The following is a 20,176-nucleotide window of genomic DNA, read 5'->3' as shown; positions in this document are numbered from 1 at the left end:
ACGTCCTTGACAAAACCTAAGATTACAGGCCGTACCTTTTTTATCCAAGCTGATGGGTCTCTTTTTTTTTTATAGTCGTGGGAAATTAACGAAGTGACTTTAAAAGAAAAAAGGGGGGGGGAACTTCAGCGCAAACTTAGCCTGCAATGCTATAAGGCAGAGGATTTTACATTAAAGTCTATAATTCTTTTTTTGTCCGGGGGTTGGGGAGGGCCAAAAAGCACAAGAAAGTAGCCGAGAAGAAAGAGAAAGTATAAAGTGCCTTTGAAAGGCAGTAAGTTGGACGGCCGCTCTGTAATGAGCTGTGTGCCAGTAGTGAGCGATGTAGGGTGATTAATAAAAGGTCATTCCTGCTGGGTGACCCACCGTGCTGGTACCCTAACTTAACATGATGCTAGAGAAGGCGGCAAATCGGAGAACAGATGCCCGTATGCCTGCCATTCAAAAGTGTTAAAAGCTTGTTCGCTCCCCCCCCCGACTTCCCCCTCGTTTGAAATGTTCGTGGCTCGTGCAAGAACGGCGCCTCCCCTTCCCCGCTGTTGTCGCCGTCAAATTGTGTGTGTTGTTAGTGTATTTTTAATTGCTTTCTGACTAAATGGGCAAATTGGTGGTGCCTCCCTCTAGCCCGGTAAAACAGAACGGGATTAAGATATCCGGACGTCATCTGTGTTCTCTTATTCTTCTTATTCTTCCCCTCGACTCTCCCTCTTTCTCTCTGTTTCTTTCTTTTTTATTAATGCCTCGCTCTTGAATGGATCTCGAAATACGCCTATGAAAAAGAGATGAGCTTCTCCCCGTAGGCATTGTGCGCTTCATCCTTACAATATGCCTTTATTGCCCCGGCATCGGAGACTAATGTGAAACCCGCTGTCTGACAATATAAATTGGCCCGCAGATGACAATATCTCTGAGTTATTTTCTCTGGCTCAGATCCGTTGGCAAGCGCTCGTGGTTCCCATTATGCGATGCTTATAATCTAGCGCCGGGTTTTCCCTCCGCCCTCAACGAAAATATATTTTAATATGATGAACAACATTTTCACAGTTGGCACTTTTTGAAACGGGCTTTGAGGTTTAAAGGGTAATCATTCCGCTATGGTTAGCTCTGCTGCGGATATCGCTTCAAACAGATACGGAGGCAAAAATGCATGGAACGGTCTCTCTGTGTAACCCAACGGAATCCTTTTCTGCATTGTCAGAGCTACGGAAGCCCTTCAGATTGTATCCACCCTATATCCCACCATCCCTATATAGTCTCTCCTAGACAGCTAGAAACAGCTTCTTGTGAATGTCCTTCTGTGAATGAAACTATGCTTTGAGGCCATTCAGCTGGACCATTTTCCACCTTTGGAGTTTTCTTTGCCAAGAGACTCGCTGAAATGAGAACTTCTGGAAGTCATTAAATACACGCTCATTTGAGTTGGCATTTGAATGGCTTGGGATAAAAATTAGGTTAATCTCCTTGTAAGACAGCTAACCTAGTTCTATATCATCTTAAATCTGTATTCTAACACACTCATACCCACCTCTCTCTATATTTTTATAAGGTTTCCCAAGCTCCAACATTAATGCAATCCTAAATAGGCTAACTCCTTATATTGATGTCAGTGATCTCAGATAGATGCGACTTTGTTTAAAATTACATCGTCTTTTCACTACCCTTTTTTTCCAGATTCTGGCAATCCATAATCTTGGGGAAAGATGCAGACCCTGTTCAATTTAGCTTTTTAAGGATCTAGGTCAGGGGTAGGGAACCTTTAACGCTCAAAGAGCCATTTGGACCCGTTTTCCATGGGAAAAGAAAACACTTGGAGCCACAAATAATTTTTGACATTTAAAATAAAGATAACACTGTATATTTTGGGGGTTTTTTTATCTTTTACTCCGCTCATTCTGAGAAGCACATGGATGTGTCCGCCCTGCTGCCTGCAGGAGCGAGCAAGAGATACGAAGGAGCCAGCGACTCCAGCCTACGCCCGGGCCCAGCTGGGAAGAGTCGCCCACCAGCTCCAATGGGGCAGAAGCGAGAGGGGAAGCCTCGCGGTGCAGTCAATAGCCCGGCTCTTGGCGGGCAGTTGAGAATGCGCCCGCCCTGCACTGCCTGCAGGGCTGGGCAGAATAGGATGGGGCCAGTGGCTCGCCTTTCCGGGTGGGAGCTTACGCCAGTGCAAGAAGAGGCAGCAGAAGAGCCGCATTCAGCTCTCGAGCCGCAGGTTCCCTACCCCTGATCTAGGTAAAGGTAAAGTTTCCCCTTCAGTCGTGTTCGACCCTGGGATCACCACCTCTGAGCAGGTGATTTTAGAGTAGACAGAAGCCGTTTTGTGCAGGGGTAGTTTGCCGTTGCTTTCCCCGGCTATTCTTTACCCGCTAGCTATGTGCTAGGTACTCATTTACCGACTAAGGAATGGATGGATAGCTGAGTTGACCATGAGCCAGCTGCCAGGATATCTGACCCACAGGGGGCTTGAACTCCTGACCATGTGAGTGGCAGTGCAAGCACTTAACCACTACGCCACACGGCTCCTTTTAAGGATCTAGTCCTCCTTTAAGAAAAACTCGGCCATATTGTTGACCTTCCGATACTAACATGCATTTACAGAACAATAAGTCTTTAAGGGTATCTGTTTCTCATACCAGGAATACGTATTTTGCTTGTGTAGCAGCTCAATATTCCATGGAGATCCCTTGTTCAAATGGTTGCCAAGATCAAGGCTGAGAATGCATGACTGGCCCAGCAAGGGCACCCAGCAAGCTCCCGTGGCAGAGTGGGGATTCAAACCTGGATTTCTCCGGCCCTAGTCTGACACTTTAACCACTACCCCATGCTGGCTGTCAGCAGTTCTGTACCAATCATAAAAATGCATGTTCAAAGTGAGTTCTCACAATGACGCTCTGTTGCATATGGTAATCGAGTGCTGTAGCCCATCCATGGGATCCTATTGTGAGGGATATTTTCTTTTTTGGGTTGACAGGTTTCTTCGGCCACTGGCAGGAGTTGGGAGGTAGAGTTGTCAGATCCAGGTTGGGAAACCCCTGGAAATTTGGGGGTGGAGCCTGGTGATGACAGGGAACTCAGTGCAGGGACGGAGCGAGGGGGAAAAGCAGTGCAGGGATGGAGCGAGGGGGGAAAGCAGTGCAGGGACGGAGCAAGGTGGTGCACTGGTGTGTCCTCCGCCCTTGCCACGCCCCCATCCCACCCTGGAATGCCCCCAGAATGCCCTCGCCATGCCCCCGGAGGGGTGTGCGCCCGGTACATCATGCACCCCCCTGTCCCTTTGGAGCTACACCTCTGCCTTAGTGTGTCCAATGTCATATAGTCCACCCTCCAAAACAGTCATTTTCCAGAGGGGAAATGACCTGTAATACTGGGAGATCCCCCTGGCCCCACCTGGAGGCTGGCATCTCCATACCTTTTAGCACGATTCTGAAAATTGGACTTCACTTTGTAAGAGCGGCAGTGGTGGTGGAAAGCGTTGCCAAGTCGCAGCCAATGTTTGGCAACCCCGTAGGGTTCTCGAGGGGTCCACACAAAAACTGACGCAAATATGCCAGGAATTAGCATGGAGCGATGATCATCAAACTATACAGCTTAGCAACAAGTCCCCAGTTTGAATCCCACCTGTGCCAGGCATAAAACCTGAAATGAGCCATCAGATAGACTACCAGACTATCTAAAACGTTAAATCCATGTTTTATTATGCCCTTTTCTCCCTCTAAATGATAATGAAGTTCTTTTTTTTTAAGAGGACGGCTGAAACAGCATGGGATGGGATTACATGTTATTCCTCGGATGGGATTATATTTTATCCCAATCTTTGACTGATCATAGAATCATAGAGTTGGAAGAGACCCCAAGGGCCATCAAGTCCAACCCCCTGCAATGCAGGCACACACAATCAAAGCATTCCCGACATATTTATTTATTTAGACTTTAGACTTTTATACCGCCCTATCCCCGGGAGGCTCCGGGCGGTGTACAGCATATAAACATGGTACAATCATAAAATAACTAAAAACCTTTAAAAGCAGTGATAAGAACAATAAAACTGAGTATACTAATATAATAAACGCAAGTATTAATATCTGTACCATATGCCGACATATGCCGATCCAGCCTTTGTTTGAAAACCTCCAAAGAAGGAGACTCCACCACCCTCCGAGGCAGTGAATTCCACTGTCGAACAGCCCTGACGGTCAGGAAGTTCTTCCTAACGTTTAGGTGGAATCTCTTTTCCTTCACCTTGAATCCATTACTCCTAGAAAACAAGCTTGCTCCCTCTTCGGCATGACATCCCTTCAAATATTTAAAGATGGTTATCATGTCACCCCTTAACCTACGCTTCTCCAGACTAAACATCCCCAGCCCCACATTATGGACATCGAGGGGGATGAGAGGTCAGATAATGTAAAAACAGGGCAACGGAGCATTGGGTGGTGGCCTCATGCTCCAAGTTGCGAAATGGAAAAATCTCAGGCCTCAGATTTGCATGTTAACAGCCCGACAAGTGTGACTTGTGTGGCGGGCACTACATAGGTTTCCTGTGAATGTGCTAATGGGCCTTCTGAGAAAGATCTGCAGCCGTCCATCTGCCAGTTTTTAACAGGCCTGATTGGCAAGCGGCTGTAACAACTGACATCTGTTCTGCGCTTATTGATATGTAGATTTATGGTAATTGCTCTGAACAATAAGACACAGAATTACCTAAGGTGAACATTAAATTAAATTTTCATGGCCCGTCTCCTTATAAATAATTTTTTTTGTTTTGGTTTGGTTTTTTTGGTGGGGGGGAATCTCACGTTTCAAGTAGGCGTATTGTACATCTGTTACGAACCTAATTTAATTGTAATTTTTGATCGGTCAAACAATCAAAATTGAAATCAAAGTTGGGATTTCTGCTTTCCGGAATGTTAGCCAGACTTGATAGCTGAATGGTATACCCTAGATGACTGAAGGCCGAGTCAGATTCCACTTTTATTCTGCAGCGTTTTTCTCCATGATAAAGATTAAGAGTTATTTTGTATCTGGGAACTCATTCCCAACGGGCGGAATTTTTCTGCTTTTTTTTCCCTTCTTTTTTTTAAAAAAAAAAGTGCCTCTATCGGGCTGCGCTTTGCAGTTTAAGCGATTTGCATTTCTTCAGCGAGTGTTGCATTTGAGGAATGTTCAGTGGTTTCAAAGAAAGATGATCAAATCATTTCTGTCCAGTTGTGCTCCGGGAGAGGAGGGGAATCTTTGAGCGGTTGAAAGCGTGGGATTCGGCAAAGGAAACGGGCAGCGTGTTAATCTCGTGGAAATAAAGCACAGTCAATTTCAGGGGGATCTGGGAATAATTAGGTTGTGTTAGAAAATATGAGATGGATTTTTTTTATTATTTCTGGTTTTAATTGGCGCTGGCTTTTTGTCCAGTTTCCTGACCACAGTCAGGGCGAAAAACTGCCCACTTCAGTGAAGCTGGAATTTGGATAGAATAAAAGGACCCTGAGGTAAAATTGCCAGACTCAAGTTGCCATGGATGTGATACGGTTGCCAACCACAAGATGATTGCTGGAGATCTCCTGAGATTACAGCTGATCTCGAGGCAACAGAGATTAGTTCACTTGGAGAAACTGGCAGTTTTGGGAGGTAGACTGTTTGATATCATAGCCACTGAAGTCCAACTCTCCTCAGCTGCCACCCCTCAAGATTCCCAACTCACAGTTGGCAATCCTAGGGTTATGGGAATATGTGATATATGAGCAGTGTCGCCAATGTTACTGCATCACTTTTGAGTGAAACAAAAGGTAGCTCCAGGAATCGCAGGCGACTCTGTGGTAAAACCGAAGGCAGTTTCCGCACGGCCAATTAACGACGGCCTGGGGGCGGTAAAAACGCCGCCCCCAGGCCGCCGTTCGCACAGGCGCCGCTGCTGCAACGCAGCAGCGGCAACCTGGATGCGCTTCCCTCCCCCCAGGGCGGCCTCAGGCCGCCCTAAACAACAACCCTTTAAAGGGTTGTTGTTGGGGAGGAAGCGTCTTCCCGGTGGCGCGGTGCGAACCGCGCAGCTGGGAAGACGCTGTCTCCCGTTTCTGCCCCACTCACGGTGTCCTCGTCGTTGCCTGCTGGGTGTCGCAGCCCCGCCCACACTGTCCTCCGACCTCCAGGGTCGGAGGGCAGCGTCGGCGGGCCACGACGCCCAGCAGGCTTACACGGTGACACCGCCAGTGGGCTGCGGGAAGCGGCGGCTCCGTGCGGAGCCGCCTGCCATCTACCGGCCTCCGCTTCGCCCGTTCATGCGAACGGGCTTGCACCCCCACGCCGCCCGCACTCTTGGCGGCGTGGGGGCGCAAGGAGGCCGTGCGGAAACGGCCATAGAGTTTCTGGCAATTCCTAGAGCTACATTATGCCACTAACAGGTCTTCCCCAAAAAGGGCGTAGTGACATCAGTAATACCACTTTTCTATTATTATTTTTTCCCAGCAGTCGGCAACAGGGCTTGCCCGAGGGAGGTGGGGATTTTAAACAAATTCAACCATACACCATGTAGTAGGACTTTGTGGCTCTTGATTTCCCACTTTTTGTACATGTTTTGTTGGGATGAGCAGTTACCTGGGGGTAAATAGATAGGGCATATTCAGTAAGATGACTCGATCCCTTCGGGGATAGGGCGGTATACTAAATTTAATAAATAATAATAATAAAGAAGGTAGAAGTTAGGTGGACAGCAGGGAAGTGGAAGAATGACAGCCAAGTCCTTTCCTTCAAAGACAGATTGCTCAGAGAGGTAAGACTGTGAGGAGAAAGCGTCAAAGCCTCTTGCAAACTGAGGCCAGGCGACTTGAGGGACCTTTTCCCAATAAGACGGTCCCTTTGGACCAATCCAAAGCTGTGTTATTCAGATGGGCTTGCTGCTGACCACGAAGGATTATATGGACTCCTTTATACACAGGATGGTGTATTGATTGCTGTTGTTTGCTTATTAAATCTGCCTTCTTTTTTCTGGTTCAAATCGTTTTGTGACCTGCTGAGTAGGTTTGTGAGCCACCGCTCTTGCGAGAAAAGCAGCCTGTGAATATTTTCATTTCATTTCATTTATTAGATTTATACCCCGCCCTCCCCCGAAGGGCTCAGGGCGGCTTAACAACAAACAAATCAAACAGTAAACATCATCAATCAGAACATATCAACAATAAACTGGCATTTCAAGGCATAATAGCGAAACGTCAATAGCATCTTACAACAAAAAGTGTCAATAGGCATCATATAACAACAAATGATAATGTATTGTTGAAGGCTTTCACGGCCGGATTCAACTGGTTCTGGAGGGTTTTCCGGGCTGTGTGGCTGTGGTCTGGTGGATTTTGTTCCTAACGTTTCGCCTGCATCTGTGGCTGGCATCTTCAGAGGTGTATCACAGAGAAAAGTCTGTTTCTCACTGTGTCTAAGTGAGAAGGGAAAGTGACATGGACAATATACCACACTAAACTTTCCCTTCTCACTTCGACACAGTGAGAAACAGACTTTTCTCTGTGATACACCTCTGAAGATGCCAGTCACAGATGCAGGTGAAATGTTAGGAACAAGATCCACCAGACCACGGCCACACAGCCCGGAAAACCCTCCAGAACCAAACAAATGATAACATCGTAACAGAATATAACGATAATACAACATCGCAACAGCAAAAATATCAATGGCATAATATCAAAACACATAATAGCAGATTACATAATATCAATTGCAAAATGAATAAACATAGGTGGCGACTTATCCTAAAACTACAACAACAACATACCTAGGACTAGCATTTCCCAATAGTGTCGGCATAGTAACTAAGGCTAGTAACGAGTTTAAACAACACCTCCTCAGTCCCCACCCCAAACAATACCCACAGGTTACTAGTGGTACTGTCGTGTAACAAATAGCCAAAAAAAAAAATACTACCATGTTTCCCCAAATATAAGACAGTGTCTTATATTAATTTTTGCTCCCAAAGATGCGCTATGTCTTATTTTCAGGGGATGTCTTATATTTCTGTATTCTGTTTGTCAGGCATGCTTCCAAACAAAAACTTTGCTACGTCTTACTTTTGGGGAATGCCTTATATTTCGCACTTCAGCAAAACCTCTACTACGTCTTATTTTCCGGGGATGTCTTATATTTGGGGAAACAGGGTAGATGAAACAAATTAGTCAAAAGTAGTGAGTTGCATCCCTGGTTTTTTGCTGTTCATACTGTGAAAAAACATTTAAAATGTTGTTTCACTTATAGTCCACTTTTCTCCGCAATAGGAACCCAAAGCAGAGTGGTGTAGTGGTTAAGAGCCGTGGACTCTAATGTGGAGAGCCAAGTTCGATTCCCTACTCCTGCACATGAGCAGCAGACTTTTATCTGGCGAACGAGATTTGTTTCTCTGCTCCTACACACCAAGGCAGCTGGGTGACCCTGGGCCAGGCACAGTTCTCTCAGAACTCTCTCAGCCCCATCTGCCTCACAAGATGTCTGTTGTGGGGAGAGGAAGGGAAGGGGGTTTGAGATTCTACATAGTTGATAAAAGCAGAGTATACATCCTCCTGTTCCTCTTCTTCTTCTTGAACAACCTGTGTGGTCGCCTACTGGCTTAAGATCACCCAGCACATTTCATGGCAGATGTAGAGACTCGAACCTGGGTCTCCCAGATCCTAATTCAGTGGTGGCGAACCTTTGGCACTCCAGATGTTATGGACTACAATTCCCATCAGCCCCTGCCACCATGGCCAATTGTAGTCCATAACATCTGGAGTGCCAAAGGTTCGCCACCACGGTCCTAGTTCAACTCTGTAACCACTGTAACACCATTTAATAGTATGAGGAAGCTATGTAATTACAGAATAATGCTCTAATGTTTTTAATGCAGTCCCTTAACTAGGTAGGCTTTTAGTCACTGGACACTGTGTTGTACAGCCAGTCTGGCAAAGCTCTGCCAATATACTGAACACAGAGAGCAAGAACAGCCCTCAATTACACGACACAATAGTTTACACCCAATTACTGAAGCTGATAATACTTTGTAATTAGGGCCTTTTGAACTTCCGTAATTTGTCAAAGGTGACAGAGACTCAAGAGAGATTTAGTTGCTTACGCGCCACTTCAAGTTAGGGAAGAACATCTGAGTTTATTTGTCGAGTGCCTTATTGTTGTGTTGAGGTCTGTTTAACAGAACCGTCGTCTGGACTTTGTGTCGGCGTGCGTGTGTTAAGTGCCATCAAGTTGCTTCCGACTTATGGCGGCCCTGTGAATTAATGACCTCCCAAATGAACTGTGGTTAACAGCCTCGCTCGGGGTCTTGCAAATTTAGGGCCGAGTCCAGTGGTGGGACCCAAAAATGTTAGTAACAGGTTCCCATGGTGATGGGATTCAAACTGGCCTAGCGCCAATGGGGCTGCGCGGGGCACGACGGGGGCGTGGCCGGGCATTCCGAGGGCGAGGCATTCTTGGGCGGGGCTGTGGCAAGGACGCAGCCGCTGCGCCGGTCCTTGGGCGGGAAACGAATGCACGCAGGCACAGGCTGCCACGCACGCCGGTGCACCTCCTGCTAGACTGCTTCAAGTTCTGTGCACTACTGCTGAAGAGGAGGGGTGTAACTAAGGCAAAAATCATGTGGCAAAATCACCAATTAGTAACCCCCTGTCGGCACACACAAATAATTAGTAACCTACTCTCGGGAACCTGCGAGAACCTGCTGGATCCCGCCTCTGGCCAAGTCCCTCCATCTCATGCTGGGTTTTCCTCTTGTCCTCCTGCCTTCAACCTTTCCTAACATTACTGTCTTTTCCAGTGTCTTTTCTCATACTGTGACCAAAGTAGTCATTTTAGCTTCTAGGGACTGTTCAGGCTTGATTTGGTTTAGAACCCACTAATTCATCGTTCTGGCAGTCCACAGTATCCTTAAACTCTCTTCCAACGCCACATTTCAAAGGAATCCACTTTGCGTATTGTCGAAGGCTTTCACGGCCAGAATCACATGCTAGGGTTTGCTGTATGGTCAGTGTTCCAGAAGATGCCTGACGTTTCACCTGCATCTGTGGCTGGCATCTTCAGAGGATCTTCTGAAGATGCCAGCCACAGATGCAGGCAAAACGTCAGGAGAAAATGCTACTGGAACAGGGCCATACAACTCGGAAACCCCACAACACCCCAATATACTTCGTTCCTGTCAACTTTCGTTCGTGTGCAACTTTCACACCCATACACAGTAACGGGGGAAACCTGGTTGCTAGTGACACATGTATAAAACTTCCAGGATTTATTTTTAAGTTGGTCCGGAGTTGCATTATTTAAACTCCTCTGGAGCAACCCTCTTTCCAGTGGGAACTACAGTGGAACCTTGGTTTTCGTTGGTAATCCGTCTGAAGAGAATCAATGACCACCAAAACCGATGAAAACCGAGGCAAACTTTTCCATAGGAATCAATGTAAATCCAATTAATCCGTTCTAGGCACTCCAAAAAACATACCAAAAACACATTTTTGGGTGAATAAACATAGTGTTTAATGCTGAAAACAGTAACAAACAATAACACTAGGACCAGCTTCAGAGCCAGTGGACCAATGTCGCACCAGAAAGCTGTCCAAAGAGGTCTGTTTCTGACGCCTCTTTAAGATTTGTCTGAAATGGGGCAAGACATTGTCATTAAACAAGTTGCAGACACGGCCTGCAACAGCTTTGTCCAGGTGAATTTTCTCCACAAACCCCTGCACCTTACTGCAAATCGATGAAAACTGAGACAAATTTTTCACTGAAAAAATCGATGAAAACCAAAAGCGATTAAAATCGAAGGCAATGAAAACCAAGGTTCCACTGTGTCTGAAATTGCTTATTCTTCATGCACTTAAGGTGCAATGTCTGGGCTCCATCCTCCACTTTTTCTGCAAGTTCTTAAAGAAGAAGAAGAAGAGTTTAGATTTATGTCCACTTTTCTCAGCTCTAAGGAATCTCAAAGTGGCTTACAAACTCCTTACTTTCCTCTCCCCAGAACAGACACCTTGTAAGACAGGTGGAGAAGAGAGAATTCTGAGACAATGGTGACTGGGCCAAAGTCACCCAGAAGGTTTCATGTGTAGGAGTAGAGAAACAAATCCAGTTCACCAGATAAGAGTCCGCCACTCATGTGGAGGAGTGGGGAATCAAACCCAGTTCCCCAGCTGGAGAGTCCTGTTCTGCCCCCCAAGTGAATCTGTTTTTGGTGCCCTGTACTTGGCTAGAGTGGGGGAGACACAAGCCTCCACAACTCAAGTGGCAGAGCTGGGCATCAAACCTGGTTCCTCCAGATCAGAGTGCACCTGCTCTTAGCCACTGCTCTTAGCCACTACGCCACTGCTGCTCCCTCCAAAGGTCCAAAGAGTAGGAGGAACTACTGGGTGTGAGCGAGAGAGGAACTACTGTAGGAGGAACTACTGTGGTGTGGGCGAGGGAAGGCAGGGAGGAGCATGAAAACTTGAGGAAAGCTTAGCACATGGTGATCTCATTCGCTTTCCCTGTGAAGATAGAAGAAAAGTCACACTATAAGAGGTTTTGGAAACCTTGTGGTTTGTCTGATCTGAGGGAGAGTGACTAATGAAGAAGGGAAAACATCTGCATAACCGAGAATCAAATCCAAAGGGAATGTTTCCTCAAAACAAAAGAGACAACATGTGCATCAAAGTCCCAAATCATGACTCAAAAATCTCACAGTGACCCCCGCAATCTTCTTATATCCCTTTTTAAAACCTGGGAGGTGGTACCAGATAGCAGCAAGACAGTCCAATTGTCCCAGAAAAGAAGTGTAATCATGTGAACAAACACACCTTAGGATTGTTAAGATGAATGCCTAGCCTGCAAGCAGAGTTGCCAACCTCCAGGTGGTGTCTGGAGATCTGCTGGAATTGCAACAAATCTCTAGGCAACAGAGGTCTGTCCTCCTGGACAAAAATGGCAACTTTGTAGAGTGGATTCTTCAATATTGCACCCTTGCTGAACCCCCTTCCTTCCCCAAACTCTGCCCTTCACCGGTTTCACTCCCAAACCTTCAGGATTTTCCAAATCCAGCCTGCAAGAGTTTGAGGATGTGTCATAGAAACAGGTTGCAGTTCAACTATTGTCATTAACGTTGGTGCCGAAGTTTCTTGTATGTTCTCTCTGCAGGAATGAATGCATTGCAGTTACAGAATTTGGCCACTTTAGCCGCCGCAGCTGCCGCCGCCCAAACCTCAGCTACTACCACCAATGCAAACCCTCTCTCCACAACCACTGGTGCCCTCGGCGCTCTCACGAGTCCAGGTAGGCCAGAGGGGTTTGTTAAGGGAGGGAGGGAGGGAGGGAGGTGGAGTTATGGTCACCATTTCTTCAAGTTCTCGATACAGAAGCCGCAGTATGAAAATAGGTATCCGAAATCTGCATAGTGGCCCTGTAGCATGCTATGAGTTGATAGGGGCCTTTTCCACGCAGCAGAATGATAACTTGAGGATGTCATAAAAAGCATTTTGGGGAAGATGTTCGCACAGCTCTCTCCCCCAAAACGTCTTCATAACATTTTATTTCTCTCAAAAATTGCTAAACTTGTGATCTGTTTTTGAATGCGGGTTGAAGATGTCTACTGCTTGCCTTTGTGAACAAAAGCTCTTTATTTCTCCCTCTCCCCAGCTCTTGCTTTCATTTTCATTGCAGCTGCCCCTGCCATTTTGTGGATTGTTGCAGATGTTCTCCTGCCTCTGCCATTTGGTGAAGATTTCTCACAGAAAGTCTCTTCATCTGAGTGTTATTTCACTGTAAAAAGTTCACGAATAAAGTTTGTTTTGCCTGGCAATCCCATACACATGTCATTTTTAAAATTTTTATTTTGTTTTGAGGGGGATGTCTGTGAAGTTACGATGACACAACTCAAGAATCTAAAATATGTTCATATTTGTGTCGTCGTAGCTTTGCAGACATCCCCCTCAAAACAAAAAAAGAAAAACAACATGCACAGAATGGCTAGGTAAAACCAACTTTATTCGTGTACTTTTTATAGCAAAATCATTTGCGGGTGAGCTGCAAGCAGAGGGAACCCCCACGGGAAATCTTCACCAAATGGCAGAAGCCAGAGAATCTCTGCAGCAGCACACACAATGGTGGGCGCAACTACGAAACTGACAAGAGCTCCCGTTGGTCAGCAGGCGAGGAAAAAAAGAACCATTTTGACTGACAACGGTTGTGTTCTCTGTGCAGAGCAAACACAAAAAGCCAAAATGGATCTTTTTGAAACGTCTGCAGGATGTTTTATTGCTGCTGTGCAGGAAAGACCGGGGATATAAAAATAAAATTGGTATGCGCTAGGTTCAGTGACACGATAGAGAACATTTTCTCAGAATTGGTGCCAGTTTTTAAACATTGCTGCTTGCATGTGGCAGTTCAAAAGAGAGAGAGAAAGTACATGAAGCCAAAAGTTTGACTTTGTTTCTTTGCTCAGCCCCACCAGATTTGTAGTTAATGTATTCAGAACCACTGCAGTTCCTTTGTTGAGCAGCACCTTTTATGTTCTTGTTATCCTGGGTCTCTGAGTGGCCATGGAACATTTGCCAAATGAAAGTGCTAGTTAATATAAATAGTGGATCCTTCCTTCCTTCCTTCCTTCCTTCCTTCTTTCCTTCCTTCCTTCCTTCCTTCCTTCCTTCCTTCCTTCCTTCCTTCCTTCCTTCCTTCCTTCCTTCCTTCCTTCCTTCCTTCCTTCCCCTTCCTCCCTCCTCCCTCCCTCCCTCCTTCCCCTTCCTCCCTCCCTCCCTCCTCCCTCCCTCCCTCCTTCCTCCCTCCCTCCCTCCCTCCCTCCCTCCCTCCCTCCCTCCCTCCTCCCTCCCTCCCTTTCCCTTTCCCTTCCCTTCCTTCCCTTCCCTTCCTTCCCTCCTTCCTTCTTCCTTCCTTCCTCTTCCCTTCCTTCCTTCCTCTTCCTTCCCTTCTTCCTTCCCTTCCTCCCACTCCCTCCCCTCCCTCCTCCTGCCTTCCCTGCTGCTCTCCTGCCTCCCTCCTTCCTTCCCTCCCTCCCCCTTCCTTCCCTCCCTCCTTCCCTCCCTCCCCCTTCCTTCCTTCCTTCCCTCCCTCCCCCTTCCTTCCTCCCTTCCTTCCTTCCTCCCTCCCCCTCCCTCCCTCCCTCCCCCTCCCTCCCTTCCTTCCTTCCCTCCCTCCCTCTCCTTCCTTCCTTCCTTCCTTCCTCCCTCCCTCCCTCCCTCCCTCCCTCCTTCCTTCCTTCCTTCCTGCCTTCCTGCCTTCCTGCCTTCCTGCCTTCCTGCCTTCTCTGTTTTTTGCCATCAAGTCACAGCCAACCTATGGTAATCCCGTAGGGTTCTCAAGGCAAGAGATGTTCAGAGGTGGTTTGTCATTGCCTCCCCCTGCATTACAACCTTGAATTTCCTTGGTGCTCTCCCATCCAAATATTGACCAGGGACAACCCTGCTCAGTTCCTGAGATCTGACAAGATAGGGCTAGCTTGGACTTATCCAGGTCAGGGCACTGTACTTGAGCAAGCCGTAGCCTGGGCTTTAGCCACTGATACATTCTAGTGCAGTGGTGCTGAACCTATGGCACTCCAGATATTCATGGACTACAATTCCCATCAGATGTTCATGGACTACAATTCCCAATTGACCATGCTGGCAGGGGCTGATGGGAATTGTAGTCCATGAACATCTGGAGTGCCACAGGTTCGCCACCACAGTTCTTGCGTGATTGTCTGGGCACTACTGAACGGATGGAGGAACCTAGCCATTTTGATTTAAAAGAAAATGAGCCCTTTTCTTTATCTGCAAAGCGAAAAGCAAGTGTTAATTTCCCAGCACCTTTTCCCGAGACAACACACACATGCCCATACTAGCTGATAATTAACAAACGATTCGCAAATGCCATAGCAGGACAAGGACAGAACAGAAAAGTGTTTATTTATTTAGAAAATGTATATGCTGCCTCTCTAGGGACCTGCTCAAGGTAGCTAGCGAGGGCAAAAGCAAAAACAGTCAAACACAAGTATTAAAAACGAGGCTGTTGAAAACGCAAGGATTTTTTTAAAAAAACGTGCGAAATGAAAGTGCAAATGAAAAATTACTGGAAATTAGACTTTTATGAAATAGAACTTACTTCAGAGGAAGCATATAGAAGGATCTTGCTCATGGGAGCTGGGGTCAGCTTCGCTGGATAACACTAGCAGCAGTGGCATAGTGGTTAAGAGCAGGTGCACTCTTATCTGGAGGAACCGGGTTTGATTCCCACTAGCAGCAGTGGCGTAGTGGCTAAGAGCAGGTGCACTCTTATCTGGAGGAACCGGATTTGATTCCCAGCTCTGCCGCTTGAGCTGTGGGAGAAACTTATCCTGGGGGGAATCTCAGCATTAGCCTGTGCATTCTCTCACACACGCCAAGCTGGGTGACCTTTGGGCCTAGTCCACAGCCTCTTCTGAGACTCTCTCAGCTCCCACCTACCTCACAGGGTGTTTGTTGTATGCAGGAGGGGAAGGGGCAAGGAGATTGTAAGGCCCTTTGGGAGTCTCCTACAGGAGAGAAAGGGGGATATAAATCCAAACCTCCTCCTCCTCCCTCCCTCCTCCCTCCCTCCTTCCTCCCCCTCCCCTCCCTCCCTCCCCTCCCTCCCTCCCCCCTCCCTCTTCTTCTTCTTCTTCTTCTTCTTCTTCTTCTTCTTCTTCTTCTTCTTCTTCTTCTTCTTCTTCTTCTTCTTCTTCTATATTCAGTGCCACATGGACCTCCGTTTGAATTCTGCTTGCCAGAAATGATTGAGTGGCACAAATGCACCCTAGTGTGGAAACAGGGCCTCTCCGCTTCCCCTTCCTACTGGAATCAAGAATTATAGTTATGATGATTTACAGCCAGCTCCCTTCTCACAGGAGTGAAAGTTCATGTTACGGTGCATTTGCTGGGAATTTTTGAGACTGTTCAAACGACTGTCGTGGTAGAAAATTACGTGGTTCTGTTTTTCAAGTTAGAATGTGAATATACACTTCTTTTGTTGTTTTGCCGTCCTGCGGAGACGGCGCCCCGGGTCTCCCATTGCTTGGACAGACGCCGCAAGAAGTCAGTTCGCTCTAGCCAGTTCTCTTCATCCATTAATGACCTTTTCCCTTATCTCTCTGCTCCAGAGCCAGATGAATGCTTAGTGACCAGTAGAGCTTGATATTTGCAGAACTCAGATGCCCAGCTCCGAATTTTTATTTTTTCTTGCATTATCCACTGGAATCCATGGTGGCTTCCTGGCTAGCATCTTAAATTGGATTGGGGGGAGTGGGATTATTTTTTTAAAACAAAAAAAAGCACATCAATTGCCTTTGCACTTAGTTTGGTACCCAACATTTCTCGTGTATGAGATGTGCAAAGGGAAGGATGCAAGACCGTGACATTTGAGACATAGTTGACAATATTTAGGGTCAAATAAATGGCCCAGCAGTCGCATCTGTAGTCCTGGATGGGCATTATAAAAAGGTTTCCCTTGGAGAATAGGATATGCCCTGCAAAATGAGGGAAATTGAAAGCAGGGAACACGTTTTACTCTGTTGCCCCTTTTATCAAGAGTCCCCTTTTAAGTTTATTTCTCCTTTGCAAACATTTATCTGATTCCTGACCTTCGGGTTCAGCATATGTTAAGATGCTTCTTGTAGATACAGACCCAAAGGTCACAGTGCATGCTGCAAAGTTCTGCGCTGTTGCTAGAAAAATTGGCCGGATGCTGTTGGGTTAAAGTTTAGTATAACTATTGGAATTTTTCAGTCCTTTAGAGAGTTAGCTCCTTAGCAATAAAATGTATGGCTGAACTGGGATTTCAGCTTTGGTCTCTCTAGTGCCGATTGGCCATGCTGGCAGGGGCTGATGGGAATTGTCCATGAACATCGGGAGTGCCATAGGTTCACCACCACTGCAAGCCTAGTGTATCACCCCCATCCTATTTACTATCTTCCACTGGCTATGTATTCCTGCTACATTTTATAACAATGTTCTTCCATGAAGCTTGAGATTTGGAGCCAATGAGGACATAGGAAAACATGAAACTGTCTAATAGTGAATCTGACCTTCGGTCTGTTAAGGTCCGCCCTGTCTGGTCTGATTGACAGCAGCAATCCAGAATCTTAGGTGGAAGTGTTCACATTATAATAATATAAGAAGAGCTCTTGCTGGATCATACTTTCCAGTGGTCCTTCTAGTCCACATCCTGTAGCTCACAGTGGCCACCAGTTCCTCTGGAGGTCCAACAACAGGTCACAGAGGCCAAGGCCTTCCCCTGATATTGCTTCCTGGCACTGGGTTTCAAAGATTTACTGCCTCTGGACATGGCCATTCCCTTTAGTCACCATGGCTGGCAGTGGCTATACTCTGTCTCAGAAAAAGATGTTAGTATGGTCAGTCCGAGAAAATTGTATGTTTCTGCATTAGAATATAGTCCCTAACGAATATGAGAATGATCATTCATTGTTATGCAATGCCTTTGTCAAAGCCATTATTTTGTGCATCATTGAACATAATTAAACTGAATGCCAAAATGTATATATTTTTTTCAAACGGATCAGTTTTTTTTCAAACTTTCAAACGGATCAGTTGGGAGCTGGGCTAGACAGGCACTCGGACCCAGGCGGAACATTCTATAACAAAAAAAAGGTCCAGCATTTTGAGTTCCATGGCAGAGGAATATACAACCCTACTAAACATCTTTTTCCGAGACAGGCTTTTTTTTTCAGTAGAAGTGAATGATAGACCTATCCCAGTGATGGCGAACCTTTTCGAGACTGAGTGCCCAAATAACAACCCAAAACCCACTTATGTATCGCATAGAAAAGTGCCCGACCACGGCAACTTAAACCTCTTGAATAACTTGAGATTTTAGTTTAGGACAAAACGCTTGGCGGTTCCGTGTATGTATGCGTTACTCGGGAGTAAGTTTCCGGAAAGGTGGTAGCTCGAGGGTGGCTTTGCTTTTGGAAGCCAACCGTTACCCAACTCTTCCTAACCCTGGTGAATCATGACCCTAGGAGGGTTTTTCTTCAGAAGCAAGCCCCATTGCCAGCAACCGAGCTTACTCCCAGGTAAAGGATCGCGCTTTAGTTCTTCGCATGAAAATCAGTGGGGTTTAACAGCGCTTAACAGGGTTACCTCCACTGCTTCCCCAAAACTAGGTCTTAGGTTTAATGCTAATAATCGAGCCCAGCAGCCCAGGCCAGCCTAGATGTGGGGGGGGGGAGACTCTGTGCGTGCCCACAGAGAGGGCTCTGAGTGCCACCTCTGGCACCCGTGCCATAGCTTTGCCACCACTGACCTACCCTCCATGAATCTGTCTAATCCTCTTTTAAAGGTGTCTGTGGCCATCCACAGCAGTGGCGTAGGAGGTTAAGAGCTCGTGTATCTAATCTGGAGGAACCGGGTTTGATTCCCCGCTCTGCCGCCTGAGCTGTGGAGGCTTCTCTGGGGAATTCAGATTAGCCTGTGCACTCCCACACATGCCAGCTGGGTGACCTTGGGCTAGTCACAGTTCTTCGGAGCTCTCTCAGCCCCATCTACCTCACAGGGTGTTTGTTGTGAGGGGGGAAGGGCAAGGAGATTGTCAGCCCCTTTGAGTCTCCTGCAGGAGAGAAAGGGGGGATATAAATCCAAACTCTTCTTCTTCTTCATCATCCCTAAATCCTCTGGCCACAAATCCTTCATTTTAATCCCTCGTTGGACACCTGCTACTGGGTCCTTTTCAGTGCAGATACCTGTGACTGAACTTGGGAACTTCAAACGCTCTACCATTAACCCCCAGAATCTGCCCAACGGTTTCATCAGACCATTTGCTGGAGGACAACCAAGTGATTCTTGCTGATCGGAATGGAACGGTTGGCTCCAGTTCCAGCTACATAGCCCTGAATTTCATAGAGCAAGGATGGGAGAAAAATTCGATGCGATAATTTCCAAGGCAATATGTTAAAACCGCTTTTGTCAAGGCAGGGGTGTAATGAGGCAAACTGTAGCCCTGGGCAAAACCTGAGTTGGATGCCCCCCCCCCCCCGCATGGGCAGCCACCCCACCACAACCAAAAACATTTTTTGCACCAGGTCATTGGTGCCTGCAGGGGGTGCATTTTAGACATATCTCCACCAAAATTTCAGCATATCATCAGGAGACGGTCCTTATGCTATCCCCCAAGTTTGGTGCAGTTTGGTTCAGTGGGGACAAAGCTATGGACCCTCAAAAGGGTAGCCCCCATCTCCTTAGCTCCCATTGGAAAGAATGGGGGATGGGGCACCTCCTTTGAGGGTCCATAACTTTGGCCCCCCCGAACCAAACTGCACCAAACTTGGGGGGGTATCATAAGGACCGTCTCCTGATGATACGCTGAAATTCTGGTGCCACTAGCCTAAAAACTGCGTCCCCTGCAGGCCAAAAACGGAAAACCACTAAAAATACCCAATAACGAACCCTGCATTTTTGGTGCCCCCCACAAGGTGATGCCCTGGACAGCTGCCCACCTTGCCCAATGGGCATTACGCCCCTGGGTCAAGGTACACGCCATCCCCTGTGGCTCACCTTCTTCCTTGCAGAAATCGAACAGTTCAAAAACAGCAGCGGCCCTGTTCACATTATGGCACTGGGCTTGCCTTTTGCGATGTCTCACGGCTACAGGTTCTGTAGTCACACGTGGCCTTCTTTTCGCTTATAATAACCTCTGGTGCATTCAAAGGAAAAATGCCCAACGTCTTTAGCCATTACAAAACGCAGAAACTGCTGTTCTGGTTAATTTAGCCTTCATCTTTAATGGGAAATGGTGTCCAGGAAAAAAAGTATAGGCTCTGTTGACTTTAATGAAGCCGCCCTTGACGAACACGTACGAAGCACTATTAAGCTTGGAAAATGCTTTGGAAAGTATATTTAACAGGTAGACAATGGCCTTAGAGCGCCGTTGTACATTTATACAGAAGCCTACGGTTATTAACTTTCATAAATCAGCAGTAAAATGAGAGAGCTCCGGCACCGAAAAGAGGACACGGCCAGAGGAATAAGCGTTAACCACTAAAGATTATTGTGGTCGAAGAGCACAAATTCAGGCCTGCTGCGTTAGATTTGAAACAGCTACCTGCCAGACCCCTCTGGAAAGCCCACAGGCAAGGCAAGGACACATCACTCTCCCTGCTGTTCACCTTGAGCAAATGGCATTGAGAGGTACACTGCCTTAGAACATGGAGGTT

General features: G+C 46.8%; 1 protein-coding gene across 18 annotated transcripts in view; it reads left to right on the top strand.

Annotated features, from left to right (window-relative positions):
• The window catches only part of CELF2 (CUGBP Elav-like family member 2), a 482,791-nt gene that overhangs the window by 422,158 nt on the left and 40,457 nt on the right, over nucleotides 1–20,176 (top strand). For all 18 annotated transcript variants that reach the window (XM_048499610.1, XM_048499608.1, XM_048499609.1 and 15 more), the window contains one exon: nucleotides 12,139–12,273. In XM_048499610.1, the coding sequence (XP_048355567.1) occupies nucleotides 12,139–12,273 (135 nt within the window). The remainder of the gene's footprint in view (nucleotides 1–12,138; nucleotides 12,274–20,176) is intronic.

Source organism: Sphaerodactylus townsendi, linkage group LG06, assembly GCF_021028975.2.
Source record: "Sphaerodactylus townsendi isolate TG3544 linkage group LG06, MPM_Stown_v2.3, whole genome shotgun sequence".
NCBI lineage: Eukaryota > Metazoa > Chordata > Lepidosauria > Squamata > Sphaerodactylidae > Sphaerodactylus > Sphaerodactylus townsendi.
This window is presented reverse-complemented; position numbering and strand designations above follow the sequence as displayed.